General features: G+C 48.3%; 1 protein-coding gene across 3 annotated transcripts; it reads right to left on the reverse strand.

Moving 5' to 3' along the window:
* Positions 1-1,192: 1,192 nt before the first annotated feature.
* Positions 1,193-13,734, reverse strand: PHF24 (PHD finger protein 24; the record flags this gene model as incomplete). Of its 3 annotated transcripts, none has more annotated exons than XM_080940046.1 (8): positions 1,193-1,307; positions 1,630-1,725; positions 1,952-2,112; positions 2,435-2,640; positions 2,911-2,989; positions 4,178-4,363; positions 5,034-5,412; positions 13,699-13,734. In XM_080940046.1, 7 exons carry the CDS (start codon positions 5,406-5,408, stop codon positions 1,211-1,213), a joined length of 1,200 nt encoding a protein of 399 aa, XP_080796172.1. In that variant the 3' UTR covers positions 1,193-1,210. The 3 variants fall into 3 exon arrangements, with proteins under 3 accessions (XP_080796172.1, XP_080796173.1, XP_080796174.1); XM_080940047.1 differs by lacking the exon at positions 13,699-13,734 and having other exon boundaries at positions 5,034-5,249; positions 5,361-5,408; XM_080940048.1 differs by lacking the exon at positions 13,699-13,734 and having other exon boundaries at positions 4,178-4,298; positions 5,034-5,161.
* Between the last annotated feature and the right edge of the window lie 425 nt (positions 13,735-14,159).

Below are 14,159 nucleotides of genomic sequence, written 5' to 3' on the forward strand. Positions count from 1 at the left end.
CACAAGGTCCTCTCAAGTTAGCGCCATCTCCCAGCACAGAGGAGAAGGAGCAACTCAGCTGGGGCGCTGGGAGAAGAACACACTGTCCCCCTTCTGATGCTGACTAGGATTTCTTGACAGTTGAGATACAAATCTTCTCAAGCCTTTGTTGTCTCTTCTTAAACAGCACAAGTGCTTAGGCTTTCTACAGAGCTCCTTTAGGCTATGAAAGAGGCTGGCCTGCCCTCCATTTACCACATTCCTATGTCTGTGGTTGGGCTGGAGAACAGGAAAAGCCTGAGCTCCCTCTTCTTTCCTCCATCCTCATCGGCCTCCGAGGCCACCACTTAGGCCAACGCATCTCACATAAAGTGGTTCCTGCCATTGTATCTGTTCCTCTTGGGTCCCTAGAGCTTTGGATCATGTGCTGCCACTTGACAAACATAGACCAGGAGTCTCATCTTGGTTTTCCTGTTCTAAAGACTTGTGGAGTTGGGTGACCTGGTTGAAAAGTTCCAAGAATTCTGGATCTCTGGGAGAGACAGTATCCACATTCTCCAGGCAGAGATCTGCAAGCTAGTTTCTGTCTCTATCATGAGGAATCAGTATTTAAACACAAACTTTGGGATGGTTTTGAACTGCTCTCCCACCACGGCACATCTGAAGGACATACAGACACTTACAAATTACAGTGGTCATCATCAAAGGGGGTTTCCATGTGTGCAGGGGGCTTCTCAGCATCTCCTGGAGGGAATGTGAACTTAACCTGTCCCCTTCTTTCTCCTGGGAATCAGAACTGGCCAATAAAAAGAGTGAGAAGAGACCTTCTTATCTATACCAGGGGATCTCAACAAAGGGAATTTGGTCCTTTTTCACTGAAGAAGAAAGAACCAAGAGTTTGAAGGCATAGATATCTAGGCATGTATGTGGCTGTATGTGCATGTGCACATATGTGTATGCATGAGGTGGTAGGTAGTTTTATGATGTGAGGGCAGAAGGTTATCCAGTAGCAGGTAATGCCACAGCTCTTGGGACTTCTCAATGTGGCAATACACATACTGCCTCTGTTGTGAGGGGAACAGTGGCTTCGGTGCCATAAAGCTTCAGGACAAATTAAGATGTTGGCAGTGTCCCATTCCCATGAGTCTCAGCGCCAGAGGTTGGTAAAGAGAAAAGAAAAGAAAGGAGAGAGAGGATGCCACCGTCCCAGAACTGAGCTTCTCTGTCCCACCTATCCTGGGGGCTTCAGGTGAATTGCTCCGCTGTTAGGACGAGCAGCCAAGATGTAGATGACATTCTCTCTGAGGAAGGTGGGCCAATCCACATATCTGCAGAGGGAGAGAACAGATTTGCAAGGCTGGGTACAGGTCCGGAGGGCCCATAAGGCCTAATCGCAGTGGCAGCTTGCCTGGGACCGGACAGAACTCAGGGGAGATGCCTCATGAATGACATGGTTAGGGCTGGCTCTGCTACAGAGCTAGCAGATCAGCTGTTTTGCCCCAGAGACCTGAGGTCGAGTGTGTCCTTTTGGAGCCTGGTTTCTAGAGTGAGCATTTGCTACTCTGGGGTGGAGGTGGTAATGCCATCCTTTATTTGCGTGGGCGTAATGGCCGCGGGTGCCGTGGCTGGTGAAGAGGAGGTTCAGCTCACCTGGACTCCTGCTCTATGGGCAGCAGGACCTTCTCCTGACTCTTGCTACTGCTGCCTGATGATCTGCTGTCTGCTCTAGGGCCCACGTGACTGACGCTGCCAGGCACAAGAGCATGAGGTTAGCACTGGAACAGCAACAGGCCCGGCTCCTCCCAAACCACGTCTGTCCAGTCTGAGGTGGGGCAGCTGGGAACTTAGGACAGAGCAGTCCCACACAGACAGCTCTTCTGCCGATAGGACGGAAAAGAGGTGCTCCACCAAGCACCTCTGGGTAGAAAGAGGAAGAGGGGGCTAAGCCGGGCAGGGCTGACAGGGAGCAGACCTGACACTACAGGAAGGAGCCTCCGCAAGGCGTTTACAGAACCAGGAGTGTCGGGCATGGTGGCACTCTGCTTCGCTGATGGTGTTCCCTCTGCCCCGTGCCAGGAAGGTGGCCCGGGCTCGTTCCCTCTCCTTGACGGTAAGAAGCCTCAATAGTGAGTTCTGGGGAAGAAGAGATAGGTGAAGGTCATGAAGGTAAAAAAACACCTTGAAAACTACAGAGAATTGTACTTCCATTACCTAACCTTTGCTGCCCTCCTTACAAGTTCCCAGAGCCCTTTTGATAACCTGACAGTTTTAGAGGGATCCAGAACAAGCCAGTCTTCTTAAGCAGTTTCCTCAGCCCTGGTCATTGGTCATTGTCACTGGATGGACCTGGAACCCTTTCTAGACAAACACTCTTGCTTAGACAGTCCCCAACGCTCCCAAGCATGCACAGCGTGGGCCTCTGTCACCACAGACATTCACTAGCGCCACTCCTCACCTGGGGACGCAGTTGCTGCAGCAACAGGAGGGACTCATGGGACAAGAAGTCAGACCATTCTACATGGCCCCGATGTTCAGGGTCCAAGGCTGCAAACTGACGGGATGCCTGCTCCTCTTGCTCATCAGTCAGGGCCCTGTTGCTCTCTCCTCGCTTTGCTGCTTGGTGGCGGTAGCGCACGAAGTCCTCCAGTGTCAGGGAGCAATCTGTGGGAGGTAACCCTTGATGACCATGGCCACCTTCCTCAGCCTTGGACACCTTTACTTGTCTCCTAGGTACCCTCAGGTCCCTGCAGCCCCAGTTCTTGTCGACTTATGTCTCCCATAGCCAGAGGAGCTCGGGGGAGCCTCTGACAGCCATAGCTCAGGAACTAGGACTCTTCACCCTTCCTCCCCAGATCCCCCCGTCCATGTCTGTCCCAGGAAGGAGAAAAGGAAATGTGCCTGGCCCCTTCTCAGCAGCGTCCATCGGCTTACCAGGGATAACTTTACATCGCTGAAAGGTCTCTGTGAGGCTGTACATCTCCTCCTCAGTGAGCAGCAGGTTAAGGTTGTCCTGAAAGAAAGTAAAAGTGGAGTTAGTGACAAGTGAAAGGCTAAGGGTCAAGAGGGATGGAAACAGCTCCTCTGATGGCCTTTACTGAGCCCCTGAACTCAGGCCTTTATTCTGAGGACAAGCAGGAGACACAGAGTGGTGGTCGTCATGGTCAGATTTCTGGCTTCTGTGGGGAAAATGGATTAGAAGAGCAAAATCTGTTGGTATGGAAAGCCTCTGGGAGGCTGTGACATGTGAGAAAAAAGTGACTAAGCCCAGAGAGCAGGGAAGGGGAGGAAACAGAGACGTCAGAGGTCATCTGAACCAGCTGATTTATAGGGGTGAGAGATGAGGTCACCAGAGGAGCCAGGACTGGGAACGTGGTGAATGATATTACTGCTCACAGACGCAAGGGATGGAGAGACAGCAGGTTTAGGCAGGAAAATCAGTTCATTTTGAGGCATTCTGAGCATGAAGTACTGTTGAGATATCAAGATGGATAAGCCCCTGACACAGGAAATTTAAGTCTGGGCACAGATGTGGGCATCGTAGGGAAGACATCACAGGAAGGAAAGACCGGGACCCCGCTCAGGCATGATGATCATGGCCAGGAATCCAACTTTCAAAAGAGACCTTTCTGCCATTAAAAGTTGGACAGCATTTGTATATGGTTTGCAGAGTTCTGGATCAATGCAGTGTTGCTATTTAATTCACATAATGATCACTTCAGAGATGAAGAACAAAGGCTTCTAACAGTCAGCAGGTCAACAAGGGAGGACCACAGAGCTGAGTATTTTCCCGTAACAGAACCTCCCTCTGCTGGAAGCTCACTGTTCAGGATGCCAGGCTGGCTTCTCCGGTGGGTAGAGGGAACGACAGCCGCAGCCTTAGAGAAAGCAGTGCCCTATGCAGAATTACTTTTGGTTCGTTAGTCCTATTCTTTTTATGATTCTTGACTGAAGGTGGTTTGCTCCCTGCAACACACTTGGCAAGGTCTGGTGTGTAACAACTGGGCCTGTGTGCTACTGGCATATTTTTTTAAGTGCCATATAGTGCACTTCACAACAAAGAACTGATTTTCTAGCTCCAGGACCCTTGCACACACTAGTAGAAAGCCCCCTTAGGTCACTGCTTAGAAACACTCATTTTTAAGACTCGGCCTCTGGGAAGAATGTCAAGTTTTCCCACTGTCCTGCAGTCCAGACTCACACAGTAGTAGCAGCTCCAGCCTGTCTCTGTATGGGCCATCTCGGTCACCTCCACGGCACTGTCCCCTTGGAGGTAGCCCATGCGGCGCAGGCAACCGTCGTGGAAAACCCTGGTGCAGACTCTGCATGGGAAGAGGCTCTCGGCGGTCCAGACTTCACAGATGTCACACATCTCATCGTTGACAACCTTGCAGAAATGGAAAGGGTTCGAAAGTACAGATGGCGAGATTCCAGAGCTGCTGCATGGGGCTGGGTTTCTCTAGGGCCACAGTAAAGGTACAAGCATTCTTCCTGGTGGACAAGCACTAGGAAGCTGCTTAGGGCTCTGTTACTGTTTCTGAACATGGATTCTATTAACATTTCATAGAGAATAATCTTTGTGAGTGACTGTCTCAAGCATTACATGGCATTTACACCCTAGCTATCCTGACACCACACACCAGTAGAAACCTCGGCCTCTGTATCTTACCCCACTTCCCCCTTCTCATTTCCCCAATGTCCCCTCCAAGGGTTAGTTACCTTCGTGGGTGAGCATAAGGACCTCCACAACACAGTCCCTCCCCATGGAACGGCTCAAGTCTTTCCCCACGACTAATCCAAGCTATACCTAGCATTTTTATGCACGTGCAATACTGTTTTCCTTTGTGGCACTGGGGATAGAACACAGGGACTCGAACACACGTAAGGTAAGCAACCTTCACTGAGACACATTTAAACCTGTTTTGTGGGAAAAGGACTATTCCGAACCCCACTCCATCTTCTGGTTCTCACTTCAACCACACCTAGCTTTCCCTGTCCTGTTCTTTGATCCTTATAAAGCCCAAGGCAGAGAAACCCTGCCGTAACCTAACACTCACAGGCTCCCGGGGTTCCAAGCAGATATCTGGAGGTTTGTCATCGTCCAGTTTCCGGGTGGGGCGGATGAAGGCAGGTGGTGTGAATCGGCTGGTCCTGTCAAACTCCTCAGGCTCAACTCCACGCCCATCTCGAAGCCGCTCCCAGGCTGCACGGTTGATACTGCTCTCTTCCTGGACCACCGGGGCACTCGCCTCTGCTTCCTTCTCCTGTACTTCCTGAACAGAGCCCTCCACAGTGCCACGGCGGGACCCTGGTAGCTCACCCCCACGTCTAATGGAAGGCCTGTCCCGTAGCCCATCCTTGAAGGCTGACACAGCCAGGCTCACCTTCTGCACCTGCTCTACTGTCTGCCGCTTGGACATCAACACCCCCATGGCTCTGTGGACAAAATCAGTTTTATCTATTCGTGAAAAAGGCAGATACTATTAAATATTATCGATCATGGCTCCTAGTAGCAAGGCACACTGGGAAGAGCACTTGCTAAGCACATGCTAAGAAAGAAGTCAGCAGACTGGTTCTGCTTCTGACAGACTAGCTACATTTTGGTTTTTCCTTGTAGAGGAGGGTTATTTGTTCAGCATACTGCACAGGGCGGCCATGAGGAGAACACAGGAAACAAACTGGGACTGTTGATACAGCACCACAGTGGAAACCTTGTGCTCAATGCACAAAGCCCTGGGTTTGGCCTCAGCTGTGTGTGTGTGTGTGTGTGTGTGTGTGTGTGTGTGTGTGTGTGTGCACAGAAAGAAGAAAGATGCACATGCACATATACAGACACACACAGACACACATGCACGTACAAAGGCACAGACAGACACACATGCACACACACAGACACTTGGACTCATACACAGGTGTGAGACCATGAAAGGCAGCCTGGTTCCTGATTGAGCTAAGGCTAGAAACCTCTAGAGACACTGAAGGGACGAAAGGAGTTTTTCTTGTTCCCAGATACCAGGCCCCTGTCACTAGCCACAGCCCCCCCCCCATAGATGTGTGGCCATCAGTCACTTAAGAGCAACACCCCAAGCTCCTCCACAGGTAGAGGACATATAGGTTCAAGACAGATCTCTATTTTAATGAGCTTCCTAAAGGCTTGGAGGGCTTAACCAATAAGCTTTCCTTCCCAGACACTCTTCCCTGCAAAAAGTATTTAATCTCAGGCCCACCCTGAGAAGTGGGGTACGGTTCTACACATCCACTTTCTGCCATGGCAGTAAATGCCTTAATAGCATAGGCTGCCTCTTTTCATCGGGATCTGCCGTGGAGAGCCACGGAGAAGACCTTTGCCTATGGAGCTGCTGTCTAATCTCCAGAGGCCTCTCTCCACTCACAGACATGGCCACCACTAAGACCAAGTTCAAGCCTATAGCTGTCAAGCCAAAGACTTCCCCCATGGGACCAGCTGGAGATCCCTATTTTCCCCCTGCCCCTCCCCCGGGCCCAGGCTACATCCAGCCTACAGGCCATTCTCAGCTCTTCTGTGGCTTCCAGTGTCTGGATGTCTGAGAGTTTGAGAACCAGATGGCCCAGCTTTGTACAGGCCCAGGACCCTCTAGCCAGCCTCAGATGGTCGCCTGCCTCAGGCTGCACTTCTCCAATCCCGGAGCAGTGTCCTGGGGCTTTCCTACGCCTGACACCTGTCTGGCTTCAGCATGGGGTAAGTTCAGTCAACTCCCCATGTCCCACCTCCCCAGTGGCTGTGTCCTGTGGTGGAGTGGACTCAGGACATCACAACCCTACACACAGGCACACATAGACATACATGCACACATATGTACACACACGGGCACATACTATGTACAAGAAAGAGAAAAAGGTTAAATAGTGCTTAGCTAAGTGAATAACTCTGTACACGTGTGAAATGATATGTCTTCCTTGTCTTTTGAGGGCTCATCTAGCCCAGGGCTGTCAGATCTCTGCTACTTTGAGGTGGCTGGGACTCCAGATACTGAGTTTTTCCTCTCCCCTAAAAGGAGTTTCAACATATTTCAGATTTTCTGACTGAAGGGAAAGCACCTCCAGGAAGTACTGTGCACAGTCCACATGGGGTCTGTCCTCCTCGGGGTGCTGGCTAGCTTTCCGGATAGAGTGAATGGGTTTCTACTTTTGGAAGGCTTCTGAATCCGGCACTCAGGAGACTCTGTCACCTCCTCCATGTATGTGGCCAAGCCAGTCTTTTCCTTTCTCCTCTGAGAGCTCAGTGGGAGTGGGCGGAGGAATGTGTGTGTGGTGAGCAGGGAGCAGTCCATTTTAACCTTGCCCTCAGCACATTCCAATCAGGGCCTATTGAACAGTGCGCGTTCAAGGCCCTCGTCATTGGAGATGGAGAGGGACACATCACCACACCACTCAGGCCTTTAAACATCAGACTCCAAAGAAGCAAGCAGACTCCCAGGTCACCTCTCCACACAATGGGATGCCCTTCTCTCACAGAATTGAAGTGATGATTCATTTCTAAACATGGATCAGCTTCAAAGGAGATATTCACGAGAGAGCAAGGGTTCTGTGATTCCGTTTGTGTGAAATGTCCAGTAGATCTAGGGAAATCAAGTAGACTGGTGCTTCCCTAAGTCTGCAGAAAGGTTGTGGGTGGGTGTGGCTGCTACTGGGCCTGGCCTTATTTGGAGGGCAGCAAAGGTGTTCTAATGTTGAAGTGTGGTGATGCTACTGTGTAACTGTGCAGATTCTAAACATAACCTAGTGATAATAATACTAATCTTTAAATAAGCGAATTTTATGATACAAACTATAGAGCAATCATACTATTTTTAAGGATTTTTTAAAAAGCCGTGAGACTACATTACCAGGTCACAGTGGACCTTGGGAGCGCACGAGATGCCATCTTCAGTTTATTTTGGGGAAAAGGTGGTGGCAGGTAGAGGCAAAGTAGAGAAGACTACACTAGCCCAGGTAAGATGTCGAGGCTGAAGTAAGAGAAGGAATGACACCGAGTGCATTTGTCACCATGGAAAGAGAATTAGAGACTTTTAGGAATGAACTGGAAACTAATTCGCTCAAGGATAAGATAGAAGAGGGCAGTTTTAAGTAGATTAGAAGATGGCCAGAGAGTTGGAAATAAGGAAGAGGACATCTCGGGACACTCAGGAACACTTGCGGCAGCATGAATGCTTTCTGTGGCTTCCTGCAGCACCCAAGCCTTTCCGTCTGCGTGTGAGGCACCATGCACTTGGACGTCCCTGCTAGTCTCTGTGTTACGGGCTCTGCTGGTCCTGCCATATCTTTATTTAACATGTTTTCTCCAGGTTTGGGAAACATGAGCGCCCCAATTACTGCCTACTCTTTCCGGCTTGAGTGTCCTTCCTCTGGGGAAGTCACTGCAGACTCCAGGCTGGAGTGCTTCTGGCTAAGTGTTCTCTGTACCTCAGCCTTTTCCTCACCGCGTGTTTAATGGGATGATCATCTGATCAATGCCAACTCCCTCCACTATTTCACCCTAACAATACCTACCTCCACCCTGGTGAGGTGTCTGGAACATAACAGATGTAAACAAACATTTTCAAAGCCAGGCCTGGTGGCTGGTGCCCGTGATTCTAGTACTCCGGGGGTGGGGGTGGGGATGGGGGTTGGGGCAAGATGGCTGCTGTGAGTTTAGGGCTAGCCTGGGTTACAGAATAAGACATTGTTTCAAGAAAAACAAAACTAATGTCGGGGGAGGCGGCTCAGTCTGTAAAATGCTTGCTCTCTGCAAACATGAGGACCTGAGTTAGATTCTCAACACCCCAGAAAAAGCCAGGTGTCTTGGTGTGCATGTGACTGCAGCATAAGGGGATGGGGGACAAACGTGACTACAGCAAATCCTGCTTAGTCCGCAAGTCCCAAGTCCTGATGAGAGACACTCAAAAAATAAGGTGGACTGCTCCCAGGATGACACCCAAATTGGCCTTGTGGCTTTCAAATGCACCTGTGCTTGAATACACACACACACACACACACACACACACACACACACACACACAGGGGGTGGTGGTGCAGAAAACTCAAACCAAGTCATTTCAGGTAATTGTCAAGAACTTGCTTTTCCAAATAAAACCTTACCATGTGCCACGCCTGGTGTTGGCCATATATTCTTTCTAGAAATATTTATTGTTCGTGTGCACAACAGTGACAGACATTTCTGCCCTGCAACGTATTTTTGGCTGTCCTGGAGCTCACTGTGCCAGACTGACCTCAAATTCTCGTCCTGCCTCGGCCTTCTGAGTGCTGAGACTTAAGGTGTGTGCCACAGCTGACAGAAATCCATATTCTTCAATTGGTCAACTGAGAAGACCTGCCTCTCCCATTTGTTAGTTTATAAAATTTAAGATACAACTCAAAAGAATAAAAAACCCTGATATATAAAACTAACGAATGTTTGCTCTCAACCAGTAACTGCCTTTTTTTTTTTTTTTTTGAAGGTTTACTTATTATATATAAGTACACTGTATCTGTCTTCAGACACACCAGAAGAGGGCGTCAGATCTCTTTACAGATGGTTGTGAGTCACCATTTGGTTGCTGGGAATTGAACTCAGGACCTCTGGAAGAGCAGTTGGTGCTCTTAACCACTGAGCCATCTCTCCAGTCCCATCACTGTTGTTTTCAATACAAGTATTTATATATTCCAGGTCCACACTTTTACTGCTGTATGTTATGTGGGATGTTTTCAATTTGAAAACGGATGAGCTGAAGATAGAACTCAAGACATCAGGAATGCTAGGTAAGCCTTCTACCACCAAACCATATACCCACCCCTAATTTCTATAACACAGAGTGAGAACTACATTTTATGAGGCAATACTGTATATACAAGTATTTATTCTCGAAGTTGTAACTGAACCCAAAGATTAGGAATTATTATTTTTTACTATATGTGATGGTTCCTGATAATTCTCATCTTCTTAAAACTATTTCATGGGGGCTGGAGAGATGGATCAGTGGTTAGAGCACTGACTGCTCTTCCAGAGGTCCTGAGTTCAATTCCCAGCAACCACATGGTGGCTCACAACCATCTGTAATGGGATCCAATGTTCTCTTCCGGTGTGGCTGAAGACAGCTACAGTGGACTCATATACATAAAATAAATAAAGAATAAAAATAAAACTACCCTGATAATGATTCTCTACAGTGATTTGGTATCACTGAAAAAAATCTAGTGCCTATTCATCGAACGAATGAAGGATCCCATTATGAGTTTTCATGCATGTAATAGAGTGGACTTTGAACACATATACTCCCAATTGTCCTTTCTCAACTCATCTCCCACTGGTCTCCTTCTCTTTACAAAAATAATCACCTTCTACTTTCTTTTTTCTTTAAAAAAAAACATTTATTTATTTTAGCTCAACTACCATGAAGATTGCCACGATTAAACGTGAGTGTGTCTGGGCATGGTGGGGCTCACTTTTAATTTCAGCATTCAGGAGGCAGAGGTGGCCTGCTAATCCCTGTTGAGTTTGAGGCCTGCCTGGTCTACATAGGAGCTCCAGATCAGCCAAGTCTAATAGTAAGATCTGTCTCAAAACAACAACAAAGAGTGGTGTACAGATATCTACACAGAGTCTCTGTGTAGCCCAGGTTGTTTGGAACTCACCCAGGTTGGCCAGGATATTGGGGGTCATACCATAGCTTTCTGGGTGCTTGGATTAGTTATCTCTGGTGAATTCTGATTTAGATTCCCTTAGGTACGTAACCCAAGAGTGGACAATATGGCAGCCTCATTTTAGACGTTTCTTTTTTTAGAACCTCTATGCTTATTTCCATAGAGACTGGACCAATAACCCAATAGCTGGGCTGGCATCTGCTGTTTGTTTTTATGGTGACAGCCATTCTGATTGGGGTGAGGTGGCTCTCAGTGCAGTTTAGATTTGTCTGGTGACTAAGCATGGTGGACAATTCTTTCATGTATGTATTTTCCATATAAATGTTTTTTGAGACATTTTGCTCAATTCATTAGTTTTTGGGGTGGGGAAGAGTCGGGGTCTTGGTCTCCTCCCCTTTTCCTCTCCCCCTTGCCTCTTGCTCGATCGCTCGCTCTTCCTGTAATGAAGTCACTGTAGTAGTCTTGGGAGTTTAGTTTCTGGAGGAACTTTTATGAAGACAAAGCTGACACACTAATCAAAATAACCAAATAGAAAACAAGCAAACAACATGACGCTCTTTGCCACGGTTTCTTTGAACACGGCTATTCCTTTTGCTGGCGCTGGCTCATTTTTCTAGATGGCTTTATGTCCCTAAGGCAAAAAACTGTAAAGTAGAACCATTAATAGGAAGCCACTACGACCCAAACAAGACCTCAAGACAGTTTTTGCTTGTTCATTTTATTTTCATCATTTTGAAACGGCCCGGCTGTGATCTGATTATAAACCGCAAGGACGCAACAGAATTAAGCCTTAAGAATAAGGCTAAAGCTCTTAATGCTTCGTGAAGAGGACTGCAGAAGACACCTTGATTAGGAGCAAGCGCTGCAGCAGCAGAGATGGGCACCTGTGGTGTCTGAGAAGTTAACACAGGCGGCTCTAATTCCTGGAGAAACAAGTGGTACTGATTAGCGATGGTAAGAAGATGCCTGGAGAGAAAGCCTGGCCTCCCCTGGGCTGGAAGGAGGCCTGGGAAGAGGAGCCAGCTAAAAGGAAGTGAAGCTGCAAAGATCCCACATTGTTCTTAATGACTACTTCTTTGGCTGGTGGGTGGGATCTTGTTTTTTCCTTCTCCAACAAGGATGAAAAGGGGATAAGAAGATGTTGTCTCAAGAATGGTGTGACTGTCAAGATTTTGTGGTGTATACAAGAGAGGCTTAGAGAACACCTTAGGGACAGAGCAGGTGGTGTAAGACCATAAAGTGAAGAAGTACCGGGAACTGCACAAACAGGAAGAGATGAAAATGGCAACCATCAGGAGAAGGCTGATGAGATGTATCTGTCAGGCAGAACGAATATGTGGGCAGCTCAGAACGTGTGTGCAAGACACACCCATTCTTTGCAGAGCACCTTCTTAGAATGCAGGGGGATTAGTTATGAGGGCAAAGTAGTGGGAGTGGAGAGGTTTTGCTCCACAGCAGGAGCTGGTAAAGAAAGAAGGAAGGTGAAAGCAGTAAGGGAAACCCTCTGCCCAGCGCTCCCCGTAAGGACCTTTGGCAGGAGCCTCTATTCAGCATGCTAACGTGAAGTGCATTGACCCACTTGAGCCTAACCCCTTGACTAGAAATGGCAGCTGTTTGGAAGGCCCAAGAGCAAGAAAAGGGAACCTCTGGAGGTTGTGAGAGGTTTTCCTAGGCAGGAACAGGCAAAAGAACCCCTAAGGGAGAAGACTGGATGGAGGGGTGTTTGAACGTCAAGTGTAGTGGCATCCACTTGTAATCCCAACATTGAGAGGCTGAGGCAGGAGGATCATTGAGAATTTGAGGCCAACCTGATTTACAGAGGGAGGGAGAAAGGGAGATGAAACAAAAGAGTTGAGCTTGCAGAAAAAGAAATGAAAACACAGGGTAGAAAATATGACAGCTCCCACTGTTTTTCACAAACATAAATACTGCTGATGGCTGGGCAAGGCCGGTTTATGCTGGTTTATTTCAGACATGGTGTCAGTATCCTTTCTTTCTATCAATGTTGGCCAGAGGCTAGGCCTGCTTAGGGCTGTAATTCCAGCCACTCGGGAGGGATCACAACAAGTTCAAAGCCAGACTGGGCTGTGAAGTGAGTTCAAGGCTAGCCTGGGCAACTTGGCAAAAGTCAGTCTCGAAAACTGAACTGAGGTCCGGGGATGGCTCAGTGGAAGAATGCCTGTGCAACACACGTGGGCACTGAAAACAAAGGAAAACAAAACCAAAGTTGGCCAAAAATGTGCTCAGAGCAAGGCTCTGGAACTGTTCTAGAAACAGAGTGTCAACTCAGCATATCCTCAGAGGCAGGCGCTGAGGTTAAGAATACTGACCTTACAGTTGCTATGCTGACCTTTTGCCATACAGGACACTATCTGCTTCTGTCTGGCTACAAGTGAGAGGGATGAACATTTTAATTTAGCCAGTTTCTACAACCACAAAGTCAAGACTAGAGAAACGCCCTTGTCTGTCTAAGGTGCTTACTCTCTGGCTTGTTGACTATAGCTTGGCCCACTGGGGTGATGCTCGCTAGGGCACAAGAAAAGCTTGAAAATGTGTCTCCTTGGTCCTGGGTTTGAGCCAGAGATGCTGGGCAGAGGTCCGCGTCTGTGTGTGCAGGTGTAGAAGTTAAACGGGTCGGTTTGTTCCCGGAGGTGTGTAGCTGGAGGACTAAGAACCCCAGGGAAAGCCACACGCCTAACACAGAAGGTAAAAGTTACAAAGGTATAGAAAACCCACAGAATCAGGGTCTGTAAAAACTCGGCTTAGAGCAGTGGCTCTCAACCACCCCACTGCTGTGACCCTTGAAAGAAGTTCCTTGCACGGAGATGGCCCCTGTGCACAAGGTCACTTTGTTGCTATTTCACCCCTGTAATTCTGCTACTGTTATGAAGCGTGATATAAATATCTGCTGTACAGGAGATCTGATATGTGACCCCGGTTAAAGGGTCATTTGACCCCCAAGAGTCATGACTTAGACTATACAGCGCAGATCCTGAGCTCACCGTACATACCAACATCAACCTGAAGAACTTAAGCAAAAGCCGTAACGAAGACTCCCCTTACCCTCTGCAGGTCTTTGAGGCAACCCAAGTAGTCCAGTTGTTCTTCTCTGCCTGTTGCTTTAGGAATCCAGTCTCTCCATGCAGTGTCCTGGGAGTCTGTTTCTAGTCCCGGTCTCCTGGCGGTAAGCTACAGACGGGCGTCAGTTCTCATGACTGCAGACCCTGAAGCCACCCTCCCATCTCCTTCAGTCTGAACTGCTCATCTAGGAAGACAGTCACCGAGCTGCTGAGAGGTTTGCTAGAGACGAGTAAAACTGTCTCCCAGCCTCAGCTCAAGGCTACGAGGCAGGAGAGACATCCTGCTGCTGCTTAATATTTCCTGAAAGCTCTCAAAGCTTTAATATACATGAGAACAAAATGATGGCATGATCTTTAGCCCCTGGGGATTGGGCTGTCTTCATTAAAAGCAACAGCTCTGACTTCCCACAGGAGCAGAGCAACAGTTAAAGAACATCACACTGG

This window comes from Micromys minutus (assembly GCF_963924665.1).
Source record: "Micromys minutus genome assembly, chromosome: 28".
Classification (NCBI taxonomy): Eukaryota; Metazoa; Chordata; class Mammalia; order Rodentia; family Muridae; genus Micromys; species Micromys minutus.